The sequence below is a fragment of the Montipora foliosa genome, chromosome 10, assembly GCF_036669935.1.
Source record: "Montipora foliosa isolate CH-2021 chromosome 10, ASM3666993v2, whole genome shotgun sequence".
NCBI lineage: Eukaryota > Metazoa > Cnidaria > Anthozoa > Scleractinia > Acroporidae > Montipora > Montipora foliosa.
Genome location: NC_090878.1, coordinates 24,522,613 through 24,538,698, shown reverse-complemented (window position 1 = coordinate 24,538,698; position 16,086 = coordinate 24,522,613). Strand labels below are relative to the sequence as shown.

Sequence of the window (16,086 nt, the reverse complement as noted above, 5' to 3'; positions counted from 1 at the left end):
TTGATGTACATGAATACCTGAAGACTTCCTTCTTTTCCTTGAGGGCACGTTGCCTTCTAGGTGCCTTTGATTTTCCACCGCTTATGGTTGCTATGAGATCACTCCCGTTGATGGATCTGATTCCACTGGAAAAAAAATTCAAATCAATACAGTATAACAGTTTGCTGACGCTTCTTAACCGTTAAGCGGTCAAAAACTCCCAGTACAGGAGTTCGATTAATTTAAACCATTGCCTCCTGCGATAGACTTACTGTTGTGTAACTCACCGTCTAAGCCAGTACCACTATCGTCCAAAAGTGTTGCCACTAAACCTAGTTGGGGTGCAGCTGCACCAGGAATGTCTGTTATTGGAGTAGCATATGTGGTGGAGTGGCCCTTGTCACTGGTGGTAGTTTGGAGTAGAGTGGCTGCTACTGGTACAAGTACTGAAGGAGCCTGCCTAGCTGCAGTTTGTGTAGCTGGGACCACAGTAACTGGGCATAAAGTGGATGGGGAAGCTGATGTCAGGCAAGAATGACCCTGTGTAGCTGGTGGTGTTGAGAGTGAGTGTGTCGTGCTGGATAGGTGGGTCTCCAGTAACTTGACACAAATTGGAGGTGAAACCACCTAGTGTTGGGCAAGAATTACCCTAGGTGGCGGCTGGTGCTATTAAGTCGGATAAAGCTGGTGTCCGGCAAGAATGATACTGTGTGGCTGGTGTAGCTGATGGTGTTGAGATTGATGTAGGTTTAAGAGGGATTCCTTGGTGTGTCGTGCTTGGAATAGCTGAGGAACTTGCTGATTGTGTAGCTGCTGCTGGGGGTGTTGTCATGGCATCAGTTGCGACACTAGGCGGTTCCTCTTTAATGCCAAATGCTTAAACAGAGATATCAACTTTTATCAATGTACAACATGTCTCCAAACTTGTTCAATTGATCATGGTATAATAAAATTGTAATAAGTCAAAGGCTAAATAGTTGATTCATGGTAAAGAGAAGCAATCAAATTACATGCTTTTCGCAGCTGTCTAAATTTATTCAAATAAAAAATGTTTCGGGAAAATAATAGTCACCTAGAAGAATGTTGCAGTCAAAGAAAACAAAAGTAATAACCCCTAGACCCCTTGTTGATATCCCACACATGCAGGATTTACCTGGGATGTTTGCAAAAATACACCTTATTCCAAAATGGCCGCCATTTTATTATTCTTTTGTTTGAATGCAAATTGGCCATTTTGGCCTCCCTTTGAAAGGAAAAATTAAAAGGAATATTTAACCTTGCACGAAGCCAAATAATTCTAGGCTGGAAATGTATCTTCACTGAATGTTCTCCAGCTTTCCTTTCCAAATGATGAATATTTAATGAAGATACACTTCCTTCCAGTTACTTGAACACCAGCAGGTCCTCTTGAAATACAATTTCCGTCAGGAAACTTGTTGAAGTGCTGAGTTGCTCCCTTTCCATCTCCAATGGACAGGGTGGTGATTTCTCTTCTTATCCTATCCTCAGGGGGTTGTATTCCCCCCAATTCTTTGATTAGAGGCAAAAACCACTTCAATGCCACTGCTACTCCCTTGTGTACCCTACTTGTTTTCAATTTAAAATTAACAGAAGGGTTTATGCATGTCAGCAACTGCAAGAACAAAGGTTTATAGTAAGTAATAAATAAATACAGGTTTCATGCATTCATTGGCAATTAAAATGACAACAACAGTAAGTACTTTAATAGTTGAAGTAAATAATTCAATCCCCAAAAAATAGTTGAATTCAATTATTGGATGAAAAGGAGTGTGATGGTGCGTGTGGAACAATTACACACTCAAATGATCAAAGATGGTCATTAATCTAGCCAGGGCAGATGACAACCTCCAAGATCAGCTTATTAACTCTTCAAAATTAATCGACACAACAGCCAAATTCCACAATACTTGTTTTATTACTCATTCAAAATGTTCCCGGTTACAGGTTTCATGCATTCATTGGCAATTAAAATGACAACAACAGTAAGTACTTTAATTGCTGAAGTACACTTTTTGAAGTAAATAATTCAATTCCCAAAAAATAGTTGAATTCAATTATTGGATGAAAAGGAGTGTGATGGTGCGTGTGGAACAATTACACACTCAAATGATCAAAGATGGTCCTTAATCTAGCCAAGGCAGATGACAACCTCCAAGATCAGCTTAGTAACTCTTCAAAATTAATCTACACAACAGCCAAATTCCACAATACTTGTTTTATTACTCATTCAAAATGTTCCCGCATTTTCCAGATGAGGACGAAGTGTTTCAAACCTAGCCAAGCCAGATATTTTTGGCACCATCCGAAGCCTTTGTAGCTTGAAACAAAACAAATTGATCGTGGGAATGATGTTTGCCAAATGCTAGTATTAATGCTGGCTCTTGAGTCATGTGGGGAATCTGAGCCAATCATAAAACTTGCTTGCTTATTTCGAGCGAACTCGAACTCCATTAACTAGCTTCATCCATTCCTTCCGGTTTCCCATGATGCTCTTCAGCTCAGCAATGCTCAAACCAGTATCATTTCGCAGCTGGTCTTCATATGTTGTTGCTGGTCTTCCTCTCTTTCTTGTGCCATGCTTTGGTTCCCAGAGTAGTAGTTCACTTACCACCTCATCCTTTCTTCTCTAACAGTGTCCTATAAAGCGCAGTAAACTAACCATGTGTAAATAAAAGCCTCATAACCCTTAATGACCCAAATCAATTACAATACCTGTTTCACTGGTATTTTTGTACACTTCAATACATCTAACCAGGAGGTCTACAAGAAGCGGCTCTCCAGATGCTGGCAATTTTCCTTCACTCTCAGTTGCTTGTTCGACCTGATATACCCTCACAGCATTTGGGTATACCTTTTTCTTGAAAAAGGTTAATGCCAATTGTGGGTCAAGATTTTCGATTTCTGACCTTTCAACTGACCTGTTAAACTATTTTAATAATAAATTATTAAGGCTCACGTAGTAGGAAGGGGAAAGAATCTAAACAGGGGACATTACGTCAATAGAGATTATTGTATCTGCCACTTGGTCTCCAGGGATGTATTACACTAAATTTTGTTAATTTCCATTGAAATATGAGCTAAAACATTCCTGATTCCTAACCGAGTGCAGTCTCAGAACAGTGATCAGGGCTGGTATTATGTTTTGCAGAAGCTCAAAAACAAATGGCAAGTAGCCAGGTACACGCAAGTTACAAACCTTACACTAGTGTTTTAGCCATCATTTGACCCTCAGAAGCTGGCTATTCTTATTGCATTAGTTGGCTACTAATGACAACATTGAGTGATGCAGTAAATGGTAAAAAGATATTTCTCATTAATAGCTAAATGAAATCATGTCAAGTGATAGTTTAATATGCAATTATTAGAGTTAGTTTGATGAGGAATAACCCTTGCACTCATGGTCTATGCAGTAGTATGTGCACTGATCAAATTATGGCCTAAATTGGAAGTGCATGACTGCTAATCAAACAATATACAGCCCACTTTCTGACAAACCCTCATTGAACTGTTGTTACACTTAGTGAGGAATATAATTTGTGAAATCAAACAGTCCCTTCACAGCCCTGTGGCTTACATTTTATTGCTCAATTCTCTGATGGTTGTTGCTATTTTGGTCCTATAGTTTACCAGTACTACCACGTTAAATAACACGAGCGATTTGCATTTGTAAATCATTAACTATTGGTCACATAGTATTTACAGTGATAATAGGTAATTTCAGTATTCCATACCTTGTCAGCCAGGCTGATGAGAACAGCATAATTCGTTCAGCATCTGTCATCCATTTCAGGACCGTTATCATCCATTTTCGGACTGAGAAACTTATGCATATGCTTAATGCTAATTAAATAATTCAGGATAGTACCATAAACGCGGCCGAGTGACACTAAATAAGGTTTGTAACGCGTAATTAAGGTTACAGGCACTGGAAACGGAGCGGACGAAACTGCCTCACAAAAGGTCAGATAATTTCTTATGTGGGAGTTCAAATTTCGCCGGGTTGAATCTGCGTATGCTCTCTCAATGAACTCGCGTCCGAGAGAATCCAATGCTCGAATATCTGGTGATGGTTGAACTTGCCTGCGGCGATCTGCAACAAAAGGCACAAAGCACCCATTAAGGAAGGTCAAAGGCTAAATCCGCACTGTCAATGGATAACACGTGAAAACAAAGATTACTCTGAGAAGCAAGTTCATGGAACTTTCTTTGAAACATAGAATTGGCATCCAAGGGACTGAGGCAATCGGCAAAGACATTGTGGACCCCTGGAATATGGGAGACATGTAAGTCTAAATCATAACGAGCGGATGTGAGCCAAAGTTGTCTTAAGCAATGCTGCATGAAGGCATCACGTGTACGACCTTTAGGCACCACCTGGACGGCTGTGTCGTTGTCACACGAAATCTGAAATCTAGAACCTGCCAATTTGGGGTCCCAAATCTTAACAGCCATGACAAGTACAAACAGTTTTAACGCATTGATGTGCAAGGCCAAGTCCTCAATGACCCTGGGAAATGCGAACGAGATACATTTATCGAAACACGTAGCACCACCTCGATGTAAAGAAGAATCACAGGTAAATAGCACATCATGAAAGTCACGCAGGCATAACGCAATCATGGCGGAGCCATTGAAGTGTGGTAAAAAGGTCAACCACCAGTCAATGTCAGATAACATATCACTGGTAACTGGATAACGTGACGGCTCAGAAGGCAAACTCCGCAAAACGCAAGACATAAACGGAAGTTGTGACAAATGACAGTCTCCCTAGTAAAAATTGCAATTGACGCCGTCTAAAGGTTGAAAATTGTGTCCACTGCGATAACTCGGTTTTGAGGTCTGATAAGCGATCTACCGGAACTTCATCGAGCATCTTCTCGGTGTCCACCAAAATCCCAAGGCAAATCATCCTCGTAGAAGGATGACAGTCTTTTTCGGGTGATGATTGTAGGCCTAAAATTTGGTTTTATCAACGGAGTTGATAATGTAAATTGGCCACCGTACAGAGATTCTAAAAGCTGACGTTTCGAGCGTTAGACCTTCGTCAGAGTGAATCGAGGAATTGTGGGTTACGTCTGAATTTTTTTTCTAGATTCTTGCGGCTTTCTGTCGTACCTAGATGTAGGGAAGGGCCGCAGATTGCCATGTGTTTTTTGGAGTGATTAGGGAGATTAAAATGACGAGCGACTGGCTTAGATGCATCTTTGTCATTCTTCTCAACATCGCGAAGGTGTTTGTGGAATCGGTCACCTTGTCATCTACCTGTCTCGCCAATGTATAATTTATTGCATAACGTACAGGTTATGCAATAAATGACATTTGCAGAGGTACATGTGAAACGATCGGTGATCTTAACAGATCGCTTAGGTCCCGATATCTTGCTAGTGGTAACAATGAAAAGACAACTTTTGCATCATGAGCACGCGCATTTGAAAGTGCCGGATTGCTTGTTAGTTTTGAGAGCGCTTCTAACTAAAAAGTTGCCTACATTTTTGTCACGTTTGAATGAAATAAGTGGAGGTTGCGAAAAGATTCTACCAGTCTCGGGATCATTTTGGAGTAATTTAAAATTATTAAGAATGATGCTTTTGACTGCGTGATTATGAGGATGGAAAGTGAGGGTGAATGGAATTCTGTCATTCTTATCTTTTTGTGACGTTTGTAGTGATGACTGTCGATCAAATTGTTGGGCGCGATGATGGCCCACTTTGACCACAGAGACAGGATAGCCACGTTTTTCGAAGAACTGGCACATCTCCTCTGATTTGCTGGAAAAATCGGAGTCATCACTACATAGACGTCAAAGTCTGAGAAATTGAGAATAAGGGATGGAGTTTTTGACATGTGATGGATGTGATGTTGAATACAACAAATAACTGTGAGAATCTGTAGGTTTGTAGTGCACACTGGTACATAGCCTGTTGCCACTAATAAAAACTTTGATATCTAGGAAAGCCAATGAAGTTTCCGAAATTACCCAGGTATATTTAAGAGCCGGATGAAAATAGTTGACGGAGGTTATAAAATGATCGAGTTCTTCTCTGCTGGATGAAATAGCGCCGATACAATCGTCGATGTAGCGGCCGTAGAGTTCAGGTTTCGGGCCGTTGTACTGATTAAAAAATTGGTGTTCAACATATCCTGCAAAAAGATTGGCATAGCTAGGTTCTATTCTTGTGCCCATCGCTACACCATTAATTTGTTTGTAATAGTTGCCGGCGAATGAAAAACAATTAAGCGTTAAAACAAGTTCGGCAAGGCGGAGGAGCATTTCTGAGCTTGGTTCTTTGACAGTGCGTTGATTGAAAAAGTGTTCAAGTGCTTGAAGACCTTCGCTATTGGGAATGACTGTGTACAGAGATGTAATGTCCATGGTGAAAATAAGTTTGTCTTGGCCGGAGAAATTGAAATCGCGGATAATTTTTAGTGCGTGTGTACTGTCTTTAATGTATGATGGCAAAGATTTGACGATTGGCGTCATAATCCTGTCTAAGTAGCTAGAAATGAGTTCGGTGGGGCAACTACAGGCAGAAAGGATAGGGCGATCTGGGTTGTTAGGTTTTTGAATTTTAGGCAAGAAGTAAATGCGCGAAGTTCTAGGGGTATTGATGATGAGATTAGTGGCAGTGTCCGGTAATTCTTGATTAACTATGAGATTCTGAATGGTGTCTTTGACAAGTTTTTGATTTTTGGAAGTGAGATCTTTCTGGATTTTGGCATAAAACGAGGTATCTGAAGGTTGCCGCAAAGCTTCTTTTTGGTAAAGGTCGGACCGCCAAACAACTACCGTGCCGCCTTTGTCGGCCGATTTGACAATTTGTTTTTCATTAGCTGGCAACTGTTACAAGCAAATTAATGGTGTAGCGATGGGCACAAGAATGGGACCTAGCTATGCCAATCTTTTTGCAGGATATGTTGAACACCAATTTTTTAATCAGTACAACGGCCCCAAACCGGAACTCTACGGCGGCTACATCGACGATTGTATCGGCGCTATTTCATCCAGCAGAGAAGAACTCGATCATTGCATAACCTCCGTCAATTCTTTTCATCTGGCTGTTAAATATACCTGGGTAATTTCGGAAACTTCATTGGCTTTCCTAGATATCAAAGTTTCTATTAGTGGCAACGTGTTATGTACCAGTGTGCACTACAAACCTACAGATTCTCATAGTTATTTGTTGTATTCATCATCACATCCATTTGCTTATTTTCTGTTAAGCCAATAGTCTGACTGTTCAGTCACTGCTGGTTGGGAATTGGCATTTTCCGCTTGGGACAGTGTAGCATAGGGTGCTCGCTTGACTTGCAAACCTGGCACAAATGATGTGAGGCGTAGTTACTAGCAGTGGAATCGCAAGAACAAGAACTCTTGTAATTCCACGCTTGGCAACCCTTAGCTGTGAGTTCTTGTGAAGAAGATCCAGAAGAAGATGAAGAAGAAGCAGATGAATTCAGATTCTAGGAAGGGGTCGAGCGTAAATCCGAATGCTTGAAAAATGTGGACGCCATGTCGCGAATTTCAGCAATGCGATCCCAATCGATCCGTGTCAATGCGATCCTCTACGCAGTTCGACTTGCGATCCTCTACGCAGTTCAACTCGCCTTGCCAAATAGGAATAGAAACCTCGAACGCTACTTCTAGTACGGCGACCATGTGCGCGTTGGATGCTGTATCATAGGTTCGAATCATCGCCAGATAACCGGCAACAAAAGATGGAAAATCTAAAGAAATGAACTCAGGATTTATTGACGTACCTGGAACAAAGTCCTGCGGCCAGTCAATAATCTTTTCTTTGTGTCTGACTTTCCAGTCGTACATGGCGCTGCCGATGCAGTTGGGGGCATTGCAGGTGCGAGAGCTTGGTGTAAACGGAGCACTTCCAGTTATAACGCCAACTTTTCTTTTTCCTGCTTAGCCAGCTCCAATCCTTTATCCAGAAGTTTTTGTCGTCTTTCATAAGGCGAAGGATGCCCGAGGACAGGCCCAAGGGCTGGTTCATCGTCGCAGAATTGAGCGTAATGCTCGAATAGCTGAGGTTGTGGTGATGGTGGAAATGCGTAATCCTCCAGTTGGGGTTTGTCCCTGGATTTCTGCTTGGATTTTTGCGACATGACTGAGAGTAGAAACAACTAAACGCTAGAGATTGACTATAAAAGTCGAGAGGGCGTTCGTTCCCGGAATGAGATCGAAGATAATGAAGCGATGTCTTGCTCGAAGCTAACGTAGAGCGATCTGAAAGCCGATACACTAAACCGGCGGAAATGCTGGCCTGAAAGGGGCATGTTTTCAATTAAGCAATTAGCAATCATCACCCGTGGTGATCCTTGTACCAGGTCTGTGCCATTGCTTTGCTGATTTCTGATGCCTTCAGTTTTAGGATGTGATCCAGGGTCTGACTGAGACCGATTAGCATCCCAATGGCACTTGATGCCCGACTGAAGACTTCTTTAGCTCTGATCTGAGCCCTCTGTTGGGCATCAAGGACATTGGGTCTTTTCCTTCCTTCCAAAAACGGAATCAGTACTAGGCGGCCAAAGACCCTATATTTTGTGAAATTTACATTAATTAATGGGACAGTCTGGTGCAAAGATTGTTAATTTGCATGATACACAGATTCATCATCATGTTATATCATCAGTATCACTTTTCTGAGTACGAATTAGGTTTAGGATTACATTTCTTGAGGGAAATATCCTCTTAAACATGTTTCGTCAAAGGAGTTTCAAATCATTTTGAAATATTCATAAACCTCAGTCACGCAACTGTCTGAATTCTTCACTTTGAAATACAATAAATCGAAAAAACCTACCTCGGATCATGGTCCAAGGCATCCAAGGGTCTCCTAGTTAACAGTCACAATGGGACAAGTACGGGGTGTGCTCTCAAGGAAGCATGTCCCACCCATTCCCCTGTTGTAGAAGGCCACAGCAATATCCTCTTCCAACTTGGGTGTTTTTTTATATCGACCAGGACAGGTGGTAGTGTTGTCCTGCTACACAACCATGGAATAAATCTTTCCTTTACTGAGGAATAAAGGAACCCATGTTCCCAATGGCCAATACCCGACTTTGTTTTCCCAAGTCGGTTCACACCACAACAGCCTAGAATTTCCATGATACCTTCATAAAGAAGGCCAATTATCATTCCAGATGAAAAGAAAAAATACTCTCTTGATGACAGATTTGACATGAATGGCATCCCGTATAACCGGGTCAGGCATACACCCAAATGCATCGATTATTTGAAAAAAGTGTTCGAGTTTACCATTTTGTAAACATGACCAAGGTTTCTAGATGTTAACCGTGGTTAACAAGTCGTACAGTTTGACACAATTCATGTGCTTATAACATTAACAATATATTGTTATTATGACTATTATTTGGGAAAACTTCACAAAGTATTCAATGCTCAACTTGGTTTGACTGCAGTCTGATAAGAATATGTTACAGACAACCACAAGTCCATTACGAAGAACTTTCCACTCCCGTTCAAGCTCTGAGTTGATTATACAATGTTAAATTTATATTATTAATTTGAAAAAACTTCAGATTTCTCCGTTTTATGAGCTACAATCTTGGACAAAACTCGGGAAAAATTCTAGCTTAAGCATGATTTGACATGCACTTACAAAGTATATTGGACCTCCCCCCTCCCCCCAAACCAATGTTGACAATGTGATGCAAATAATACTGTGCAAGCCTTTGCCCGTCTTTTAACCATCATTGGAATCGGGGGAGGGGGTTAAGTGGGAAGAATTTAATCTTTATCACACAGACAAACAAGCGTGTCACATTTTCCCAACGCGTTTTGTCCAAGATTGTAGCTGTCTAGCCCACAGAGAAAACATAAGGAGCCAAAACAAAAGCAAATAATATTGATGTAAATTGAAGCCTCTCATACTTTTAAGGCTCCTGGGCATAAATAAATATTTAAATCTGCTAATTACCTGTAGTGAATATTGCTGCCATTGTGTTGCCATGCACTGTATCTGAACGTGCCTTGATTACATCCCTTAGAGAGTAACCATACAAAGGCAAGTGCACAGCCAGCAATGAGCCTGCTTGATCCATCCTCGTCATCTTTCCCCCATTTTCCATATAAAACACCTCTTGCACCCACAAGATGGAAGAGAAGAGAATCCCTTTCGCTGTTATTTGGATATCTGGACCAAAGATCCAGACATTACTTGGTTGTTTAATTGCCAATGCAAACAGCTACCTTGAACGTGTCTTTCATATGTGAGATTCTACATTTCCTGAATGAATGATCGAAAAACAAGTACTTTATTTCTTGAGAGCCTGCTCTTAAAATAGGAATTTACCAAATTTGCATACTTGCAAATGTACAAAGAATGTATGTGCCCATGCCATGGAACAAAAACGTCTCTATAGTCACTCTGTTTTCACTGTATTTCCACTTTTGTTGAATAATTTTTCTTTGCACAAGTGGTCTGCTGCAGATCAATTAGACATTTTCGTCGCCTGCAATATGCAGTCCATATGAAAAATGAGGTCAAGTGTTGTTTTAACTGCAGATGGATATATGTGGTTAATAATGCCTGCACTTGTCATTGAGCCCTGTTGGCCAGGGTTACTACCATATACAATTATATATCATTGTGTAGTTCCAGAAACATCCAGAACCCTACCATGAAGAAGGGAATTTGAAATAGAACCCCACTCCCCTGCACACAAGGAAACGTTAATCCCCTACTACCTGAACTGTCTGCTAACCTAAAGCAGCTGTTTTTCTTGTTAATGTATTGCAGAGGGCAAGAATAGGCCACTGAGCTTGATAACCGATAATTTTGTTATACAGCATTTCTATACAAAGCAACAAGCATACACACCTGAAATAGTTTTTCATGAGCGATTTGGGCCTTCAAAATCAGAAGTCAGGACCCCCGATCCATAGGTGGAGTAGAGATCTTCCAAAAATTTTCCCTGGCCACCAACAAGAGCATGCTGTATCCAGAAGTAACATGTTCTGTGAAGAAATAATTTTAATATATAGATTTAGCCAAGCCAAAAAGCGGAGCTCCCGTTTATACCCCAGAAAGAAATGTAGTGTACATGTAAATAATTATGTCTCTGCATAAAGTACAAAATTGATCGTGATCATTAATGTATGCAGTTTACAGTGATCAAACAGATCAAACATCTCTGAGCTGACAGCAGCTTAATTAAACAAACAAGCCTTGCTAACAACAACGAAAAATCTCTCCTGCCTCCCAAAATAGATTTCCCAAAAAATGGTGCTCTGCTGGCGTGCTTTGCGTGCCTGACCTTTCCACCTCAAGCAAGGTCTCGATGAAAACTCACGCCAAATCTGTTTATTTGGCGGGATGCTTCAATTCTATTTGCTGTAGTTCTTTCACAAATTCACAAAGTTCATACCAATTTCTACAAAAATATTAAAGCACATTTGAGATAGATGAACTAATATTTAAATATAATCTGTGACAACGTTTTTCTACAACAAATAACTTTGTTTCTAATTAAGGCATCTAACCGATTGATCCATGCAAGCAATAGAGCTAAAAAAAAATTCATCAATTACACAAACAAGTAACCGAATATTTTAATTATCATGGTGAAGGATCTAGCTCTTACCTTCAATCTTCGCACAGAAATCCAATCTGTGGCCCTGCATTGGTAATCTCTACGTCCATTCTTACCCTCTGCATTTATACCCATGTCTTTAGCATTTATTACAAAATTGCAGGCTGCTGTGGACATTTCGATTGCTGTTTTTCTCGAGATAAGATTGCTTCTACAGCTAGTGACTACTATAGCGATTAACACTACATACTCTGAGGATTTACCGAGAGATCAAAATATTTAAAGCAAATTTCACGCACTTTTCAATTGTTCAGCCGAAAAAGGAAAAAAAAAACCTTTTTGGGAAATGGGCGATTTTCTTTTGAGTGGGTGTTAGCCAGACCTTGACCTCCACAACAAGTGGCCATTGTTTGAGGTTGCCCCACGGGTAATTCGGAGGCCAACTTTGTGATAATAACTCCATGCTCAAGGTCGAGTCTGCCGTTTTGGCTAGGGTCGAGATTTCTTTGTCGAGTGTCGATGATAAATTGTCCAGAGTCCCTTTTTACCAAAAGAGTTCTAATGAAGGAATTCAATTGAGATGATACAGAAAGTAAAGTAAGAAAATAATCGCGATTGATCGCAATTCTTCTCAGCTTATCTTTGTTTTGTTTAATCAACGTGGCCTACATTTCCTGTAGGCATTCATTCCTATCTCATTCGGTGCGATATCCTGAACCGTGGAACAAAGCTGAACTCGTCTCTCGTATGCCCTTTATTAACCTCATATGCTCTTCGTTTTCATGTTAGATGTGTTCTGTATTCAGATGTGTCAACCATTTTAGAAGCAATGAATGTGGTAGACTATTTCAAGGAAATATATGAAGCGTGCCCCACCACATTATATAACCCTTTATCTTGTTTGTAATCAGTTTTGTCACTTTTTCATAGCATGTTAGAGATTTAATAGTCGATCTGTGCACACACGTGCCGACCAACATGTGCCAACCGATTGTCTTATAGAGGCCTTTTAGCAAAAAAGGAATATTATTCTTGAAACCACTTATTTTCTAGAAGAATTTAAAATTTGTCAAGGGAATCTTATTCGCAAGTTGTCAGTAGTGATAGCGATGCATAGTTGGGCCAAGAACAAGCTACTACTGGTTATGCTTCATCTTAGAAGCAGCTTTTAAAATGGTTGAAACATCTGAATACAGAAAGCATCTAACGTGAAAACGAAAAACGTTTCTGCGTTTTTTGCATCTCATGATGCCTGTGTTATATAACAGCAATGATCTCTTGCCAAGCCAATCAAGGTGGTGAGCCTATTTTTCGACATATGGGATGCCGCCTCCTAGCCATCCCCCAAGGGTGACCTTTTAATACAAGTGCTACTGTATATGGTATTTAAGTGACGGAAAGGTAGTCAGTGTAAAACTTTGTTGTTGTATGGCAACATAAGTGATAATATCAGGTTATATTCCTCTGGTAAATGTTACAAGCCTTGTACCAGGTTCTCAGAGGGGATGTGAAACTGCTACCATGAAAAATTCGACGGATGACCAATTACCAGAAATTGGATGGGGCCATAGGGGATGCCCAGGAACACCCAGACCTACTGACTGAACCATACAAATGTATCTTTTAATCGATAGTCGCCTGTGTTGTCAGAATATTCAATCAGGACGATTCAAATGTAGAAAGTAGGACGATTATTAGGATCATTAGTCCCATTTAATTCCTCAACACAGAAGCTAGCAATACCTGGTGGTCTCACTTTACATATGGGCTTGTTGTCTGCATGGGGTCAAACTGAACAAATTGCAATTGAAAATATTACAAAAACGCCATGAGCAGCAGTCAATAAAATAATGATGTAAGACTGGTTGTATGGCTGTGAGGACATATATATATATATTTTATTTTACCAATATTTCGTCAGGCATGGCAGCCTGACCTATTTAGGGAGTTGAACAAGCAGTGGTCAATGAACTTTTCTCAGACCAACTTGGCTCCTTCAGTCCATATGTATAATTTTTTTCTGTAACTTCAAACTTGATTCGCCATTTCTATAAAACTAGGGCTTCCACGTGTTCTTTTGTCTCTGGATATCCACGATTTGTGTATAGTGAATCAGTAGACAGGGTTTTTTGCGCACTGTGATCGACTACTCAAATAGTGGAATATTCAGTGTTGTTTGTGTGGTCCACCTCCGAGCAATCCCATAAGTCGCGTTCATTTGCCCGCGAAAGTCGTTATTGTTGACAGAAATAAATGGGTCATGTAACAAAATTTCAATTTTGAGCCCTATTATCTCACCGTTCTACAAGTATATGCTAAACGTCGCCGCTCGCTTGATGATATCCACCACTATCCACCAGTACGTCACTGAAAAATTGTTAACTAAAACGAGTACAACCATGTTTTGGCACAGTTGGAAGTCATAATTGCTTGCATCTCCAAGTGCATCAAGGGCTGAAAACTGGATTGAAAAAGTAGACATAAAGTGATTTTTGAGTTAGATTTTTCACTCGTGATGAAGACAGGGGAAGCATCTTGCAGATCACATTTATGCTAAGGTGCTTACTCTTTTCCTCAAAGGTGGAAAACTTGTTATAACATTTAGGTATCAAATTATCACATTCTCCACTTAACTCTTTTCAGTTATTCAAATTATATTATGTTTTCCCGTGGCATATCTCTTTCCTTCCATCACAAATTTCAGACTTCCCTAGTAAGAATCCCAAAGGTCTTCATAAGGGCTGTCTTATGACTATTTTCCAGAAATGAACAATGACCTCCAATTTGAAGCAAGACATGCTTCTACCTTTCAACTATCCCCATGAATTGTGAGGGGTCGTTTACAGTTGTTATTATTATTCAAGTTGTTTGATATGATTTCAAACTGAATACGGAAAACACTCATTGACACAAGAAAATATTTATGTAAAGTCAGTAAAAGTATATTGATTTGCATGAGAGGGTTGGGGACAAAAATATGCAAAGCTTTTTTTTCGTTGACTTATCGCAACTAGAAGATTTCCATGCCGATTTTCGTACACACACGCTCATTCAAGACTACCTTTTACTAAAAAAAAAAAAAACAAGACTGCTTTTTACAAATACAAATTCCACCAGAAAAGGGACGGGACAGGTCCCAGGGCCCCCTTCTGCTCTGGCTAATCTGTGCTATACCCTCTCCCTAGGCCAATAATAGGGAGGTTAAGAAACCATGACGGCTATGGCAACAAAAACGTACGTAACTTCAAACTAGTAGTTCGAGCTGTCAAAAGTGTTTCACTGAATTTCACAATGTTTCCATCTGGTTTATGTTGTACGATATGCATGGGCAAAGTATGCCATAACCAGATTGGTACGTATGGATTTGAAGCAAAACATCGTTTAATGGCTAAACGAGAAAACAATGTGTGCTTTTGTGTGTTTTCTTATTGTTGTCTATTTACATATTACTTCTATTGCGTTAGGAGGGGCCCAAAAAAAAAAAACATTCGATTACAGCAAAGTTAGTTGCGGTCGCTTTATACTGAGAAGTGGTACTTCTTGTATGACTATGAGCATGGGTTCGTAACCCCTTGTAACTGTGTTTAATGGCTTGTAACCGCTTGGAACTGTGTGTAATGGCCTGTAACCACTTGTAACAGTGTGTAATTGCCTGTAACCCCTTGTAACTGTGTGTAACTGCCTGTAACCCCTTGTAACTGCGTGTAACTGAAACTTTGTGACCGTGTGGTTCAAACTTCAAATGGAGGCATGCGCAGAACTGTATTAGAGCGGTCATTTTTCCTTCTTTGTTGTCAAGTCTTATTTGTGTAACGTGTAACGTCAAGTTACCGGTTATAATTAAGATATTCGTATGCAACACCTCTAAATTGCTCATGGTATAGTGTTTTGCTTCTAGAGCTGAAGTTTGGTATCTTTTTTTTTTTTTTTTAAACAGCTTTATTGTGTTTGACTTCCAAAGAAAAAAAAGAAACACACAACAGTAGCACTTAATACGATAAAACAAAGACCCAAAAGGGCGGGTGCGAATGGGACACGAAGTCCCATGCGAGGCACTCCTCTATATTAAAAAGTAGATGAATAAATTAATAAATGAATAACAAGGACAGTGTAATACAAAAGGAAATCTTGTATAACAATCATAGCGAAAGCTAAAACTTCAAAATAGACCATGTTCTTACTTATCGTGACTGTGAAACATGTTACCAGCGGTACACGTCATAAATGACTCACTGAAATGTCTGAGTCATTACACGCTCTCGCCCAAAGACTACCGTAGTCTTTAAGTATTTACCTAGACCTATAATAAAAACAATGTCGCAAATCTCAAGAAAATGTCACTTATAATTAATTAGCAGTCCAAAGTCTAATCTCATAAGCTCAGGTTTCGTCCTTTTCCATGGACTCCTCAATGGATTTCAATAACTCCTCTACTAAAAGACAAAGTTGTGCTCCTCACCAGAACTTGTCGCACTACGCCATCAGAGTCTGGGAACGTTTCTAGAACCAAAGCCTTAGGCC

The 16,086-nt window shown here is 40.1% G+C and overlaps 1 protein-coding gene across 1 annotated transcript in view; it reads right to left on the bottom strand.

Moving 5' to 3' along the window:
• Positions 1 to 15,973: 15,973 nt before the first annotated feature.
• Positions 15,974 to 16,086, bottom strand: part of LOC137972657 (uncharacterized) — a 911-nt gene continuing 798 nt past the window's right edge. Inside the window, exon 2 of the mRNA XM_068819389.1 lies at positions 15,974 to 16,086. This exon is cut by the window's right edge and continues 536 nt beyond it. Coding sequence (XP_068675490.1) covers positions 15,974 to 16,086 — 113 coding nt within the window.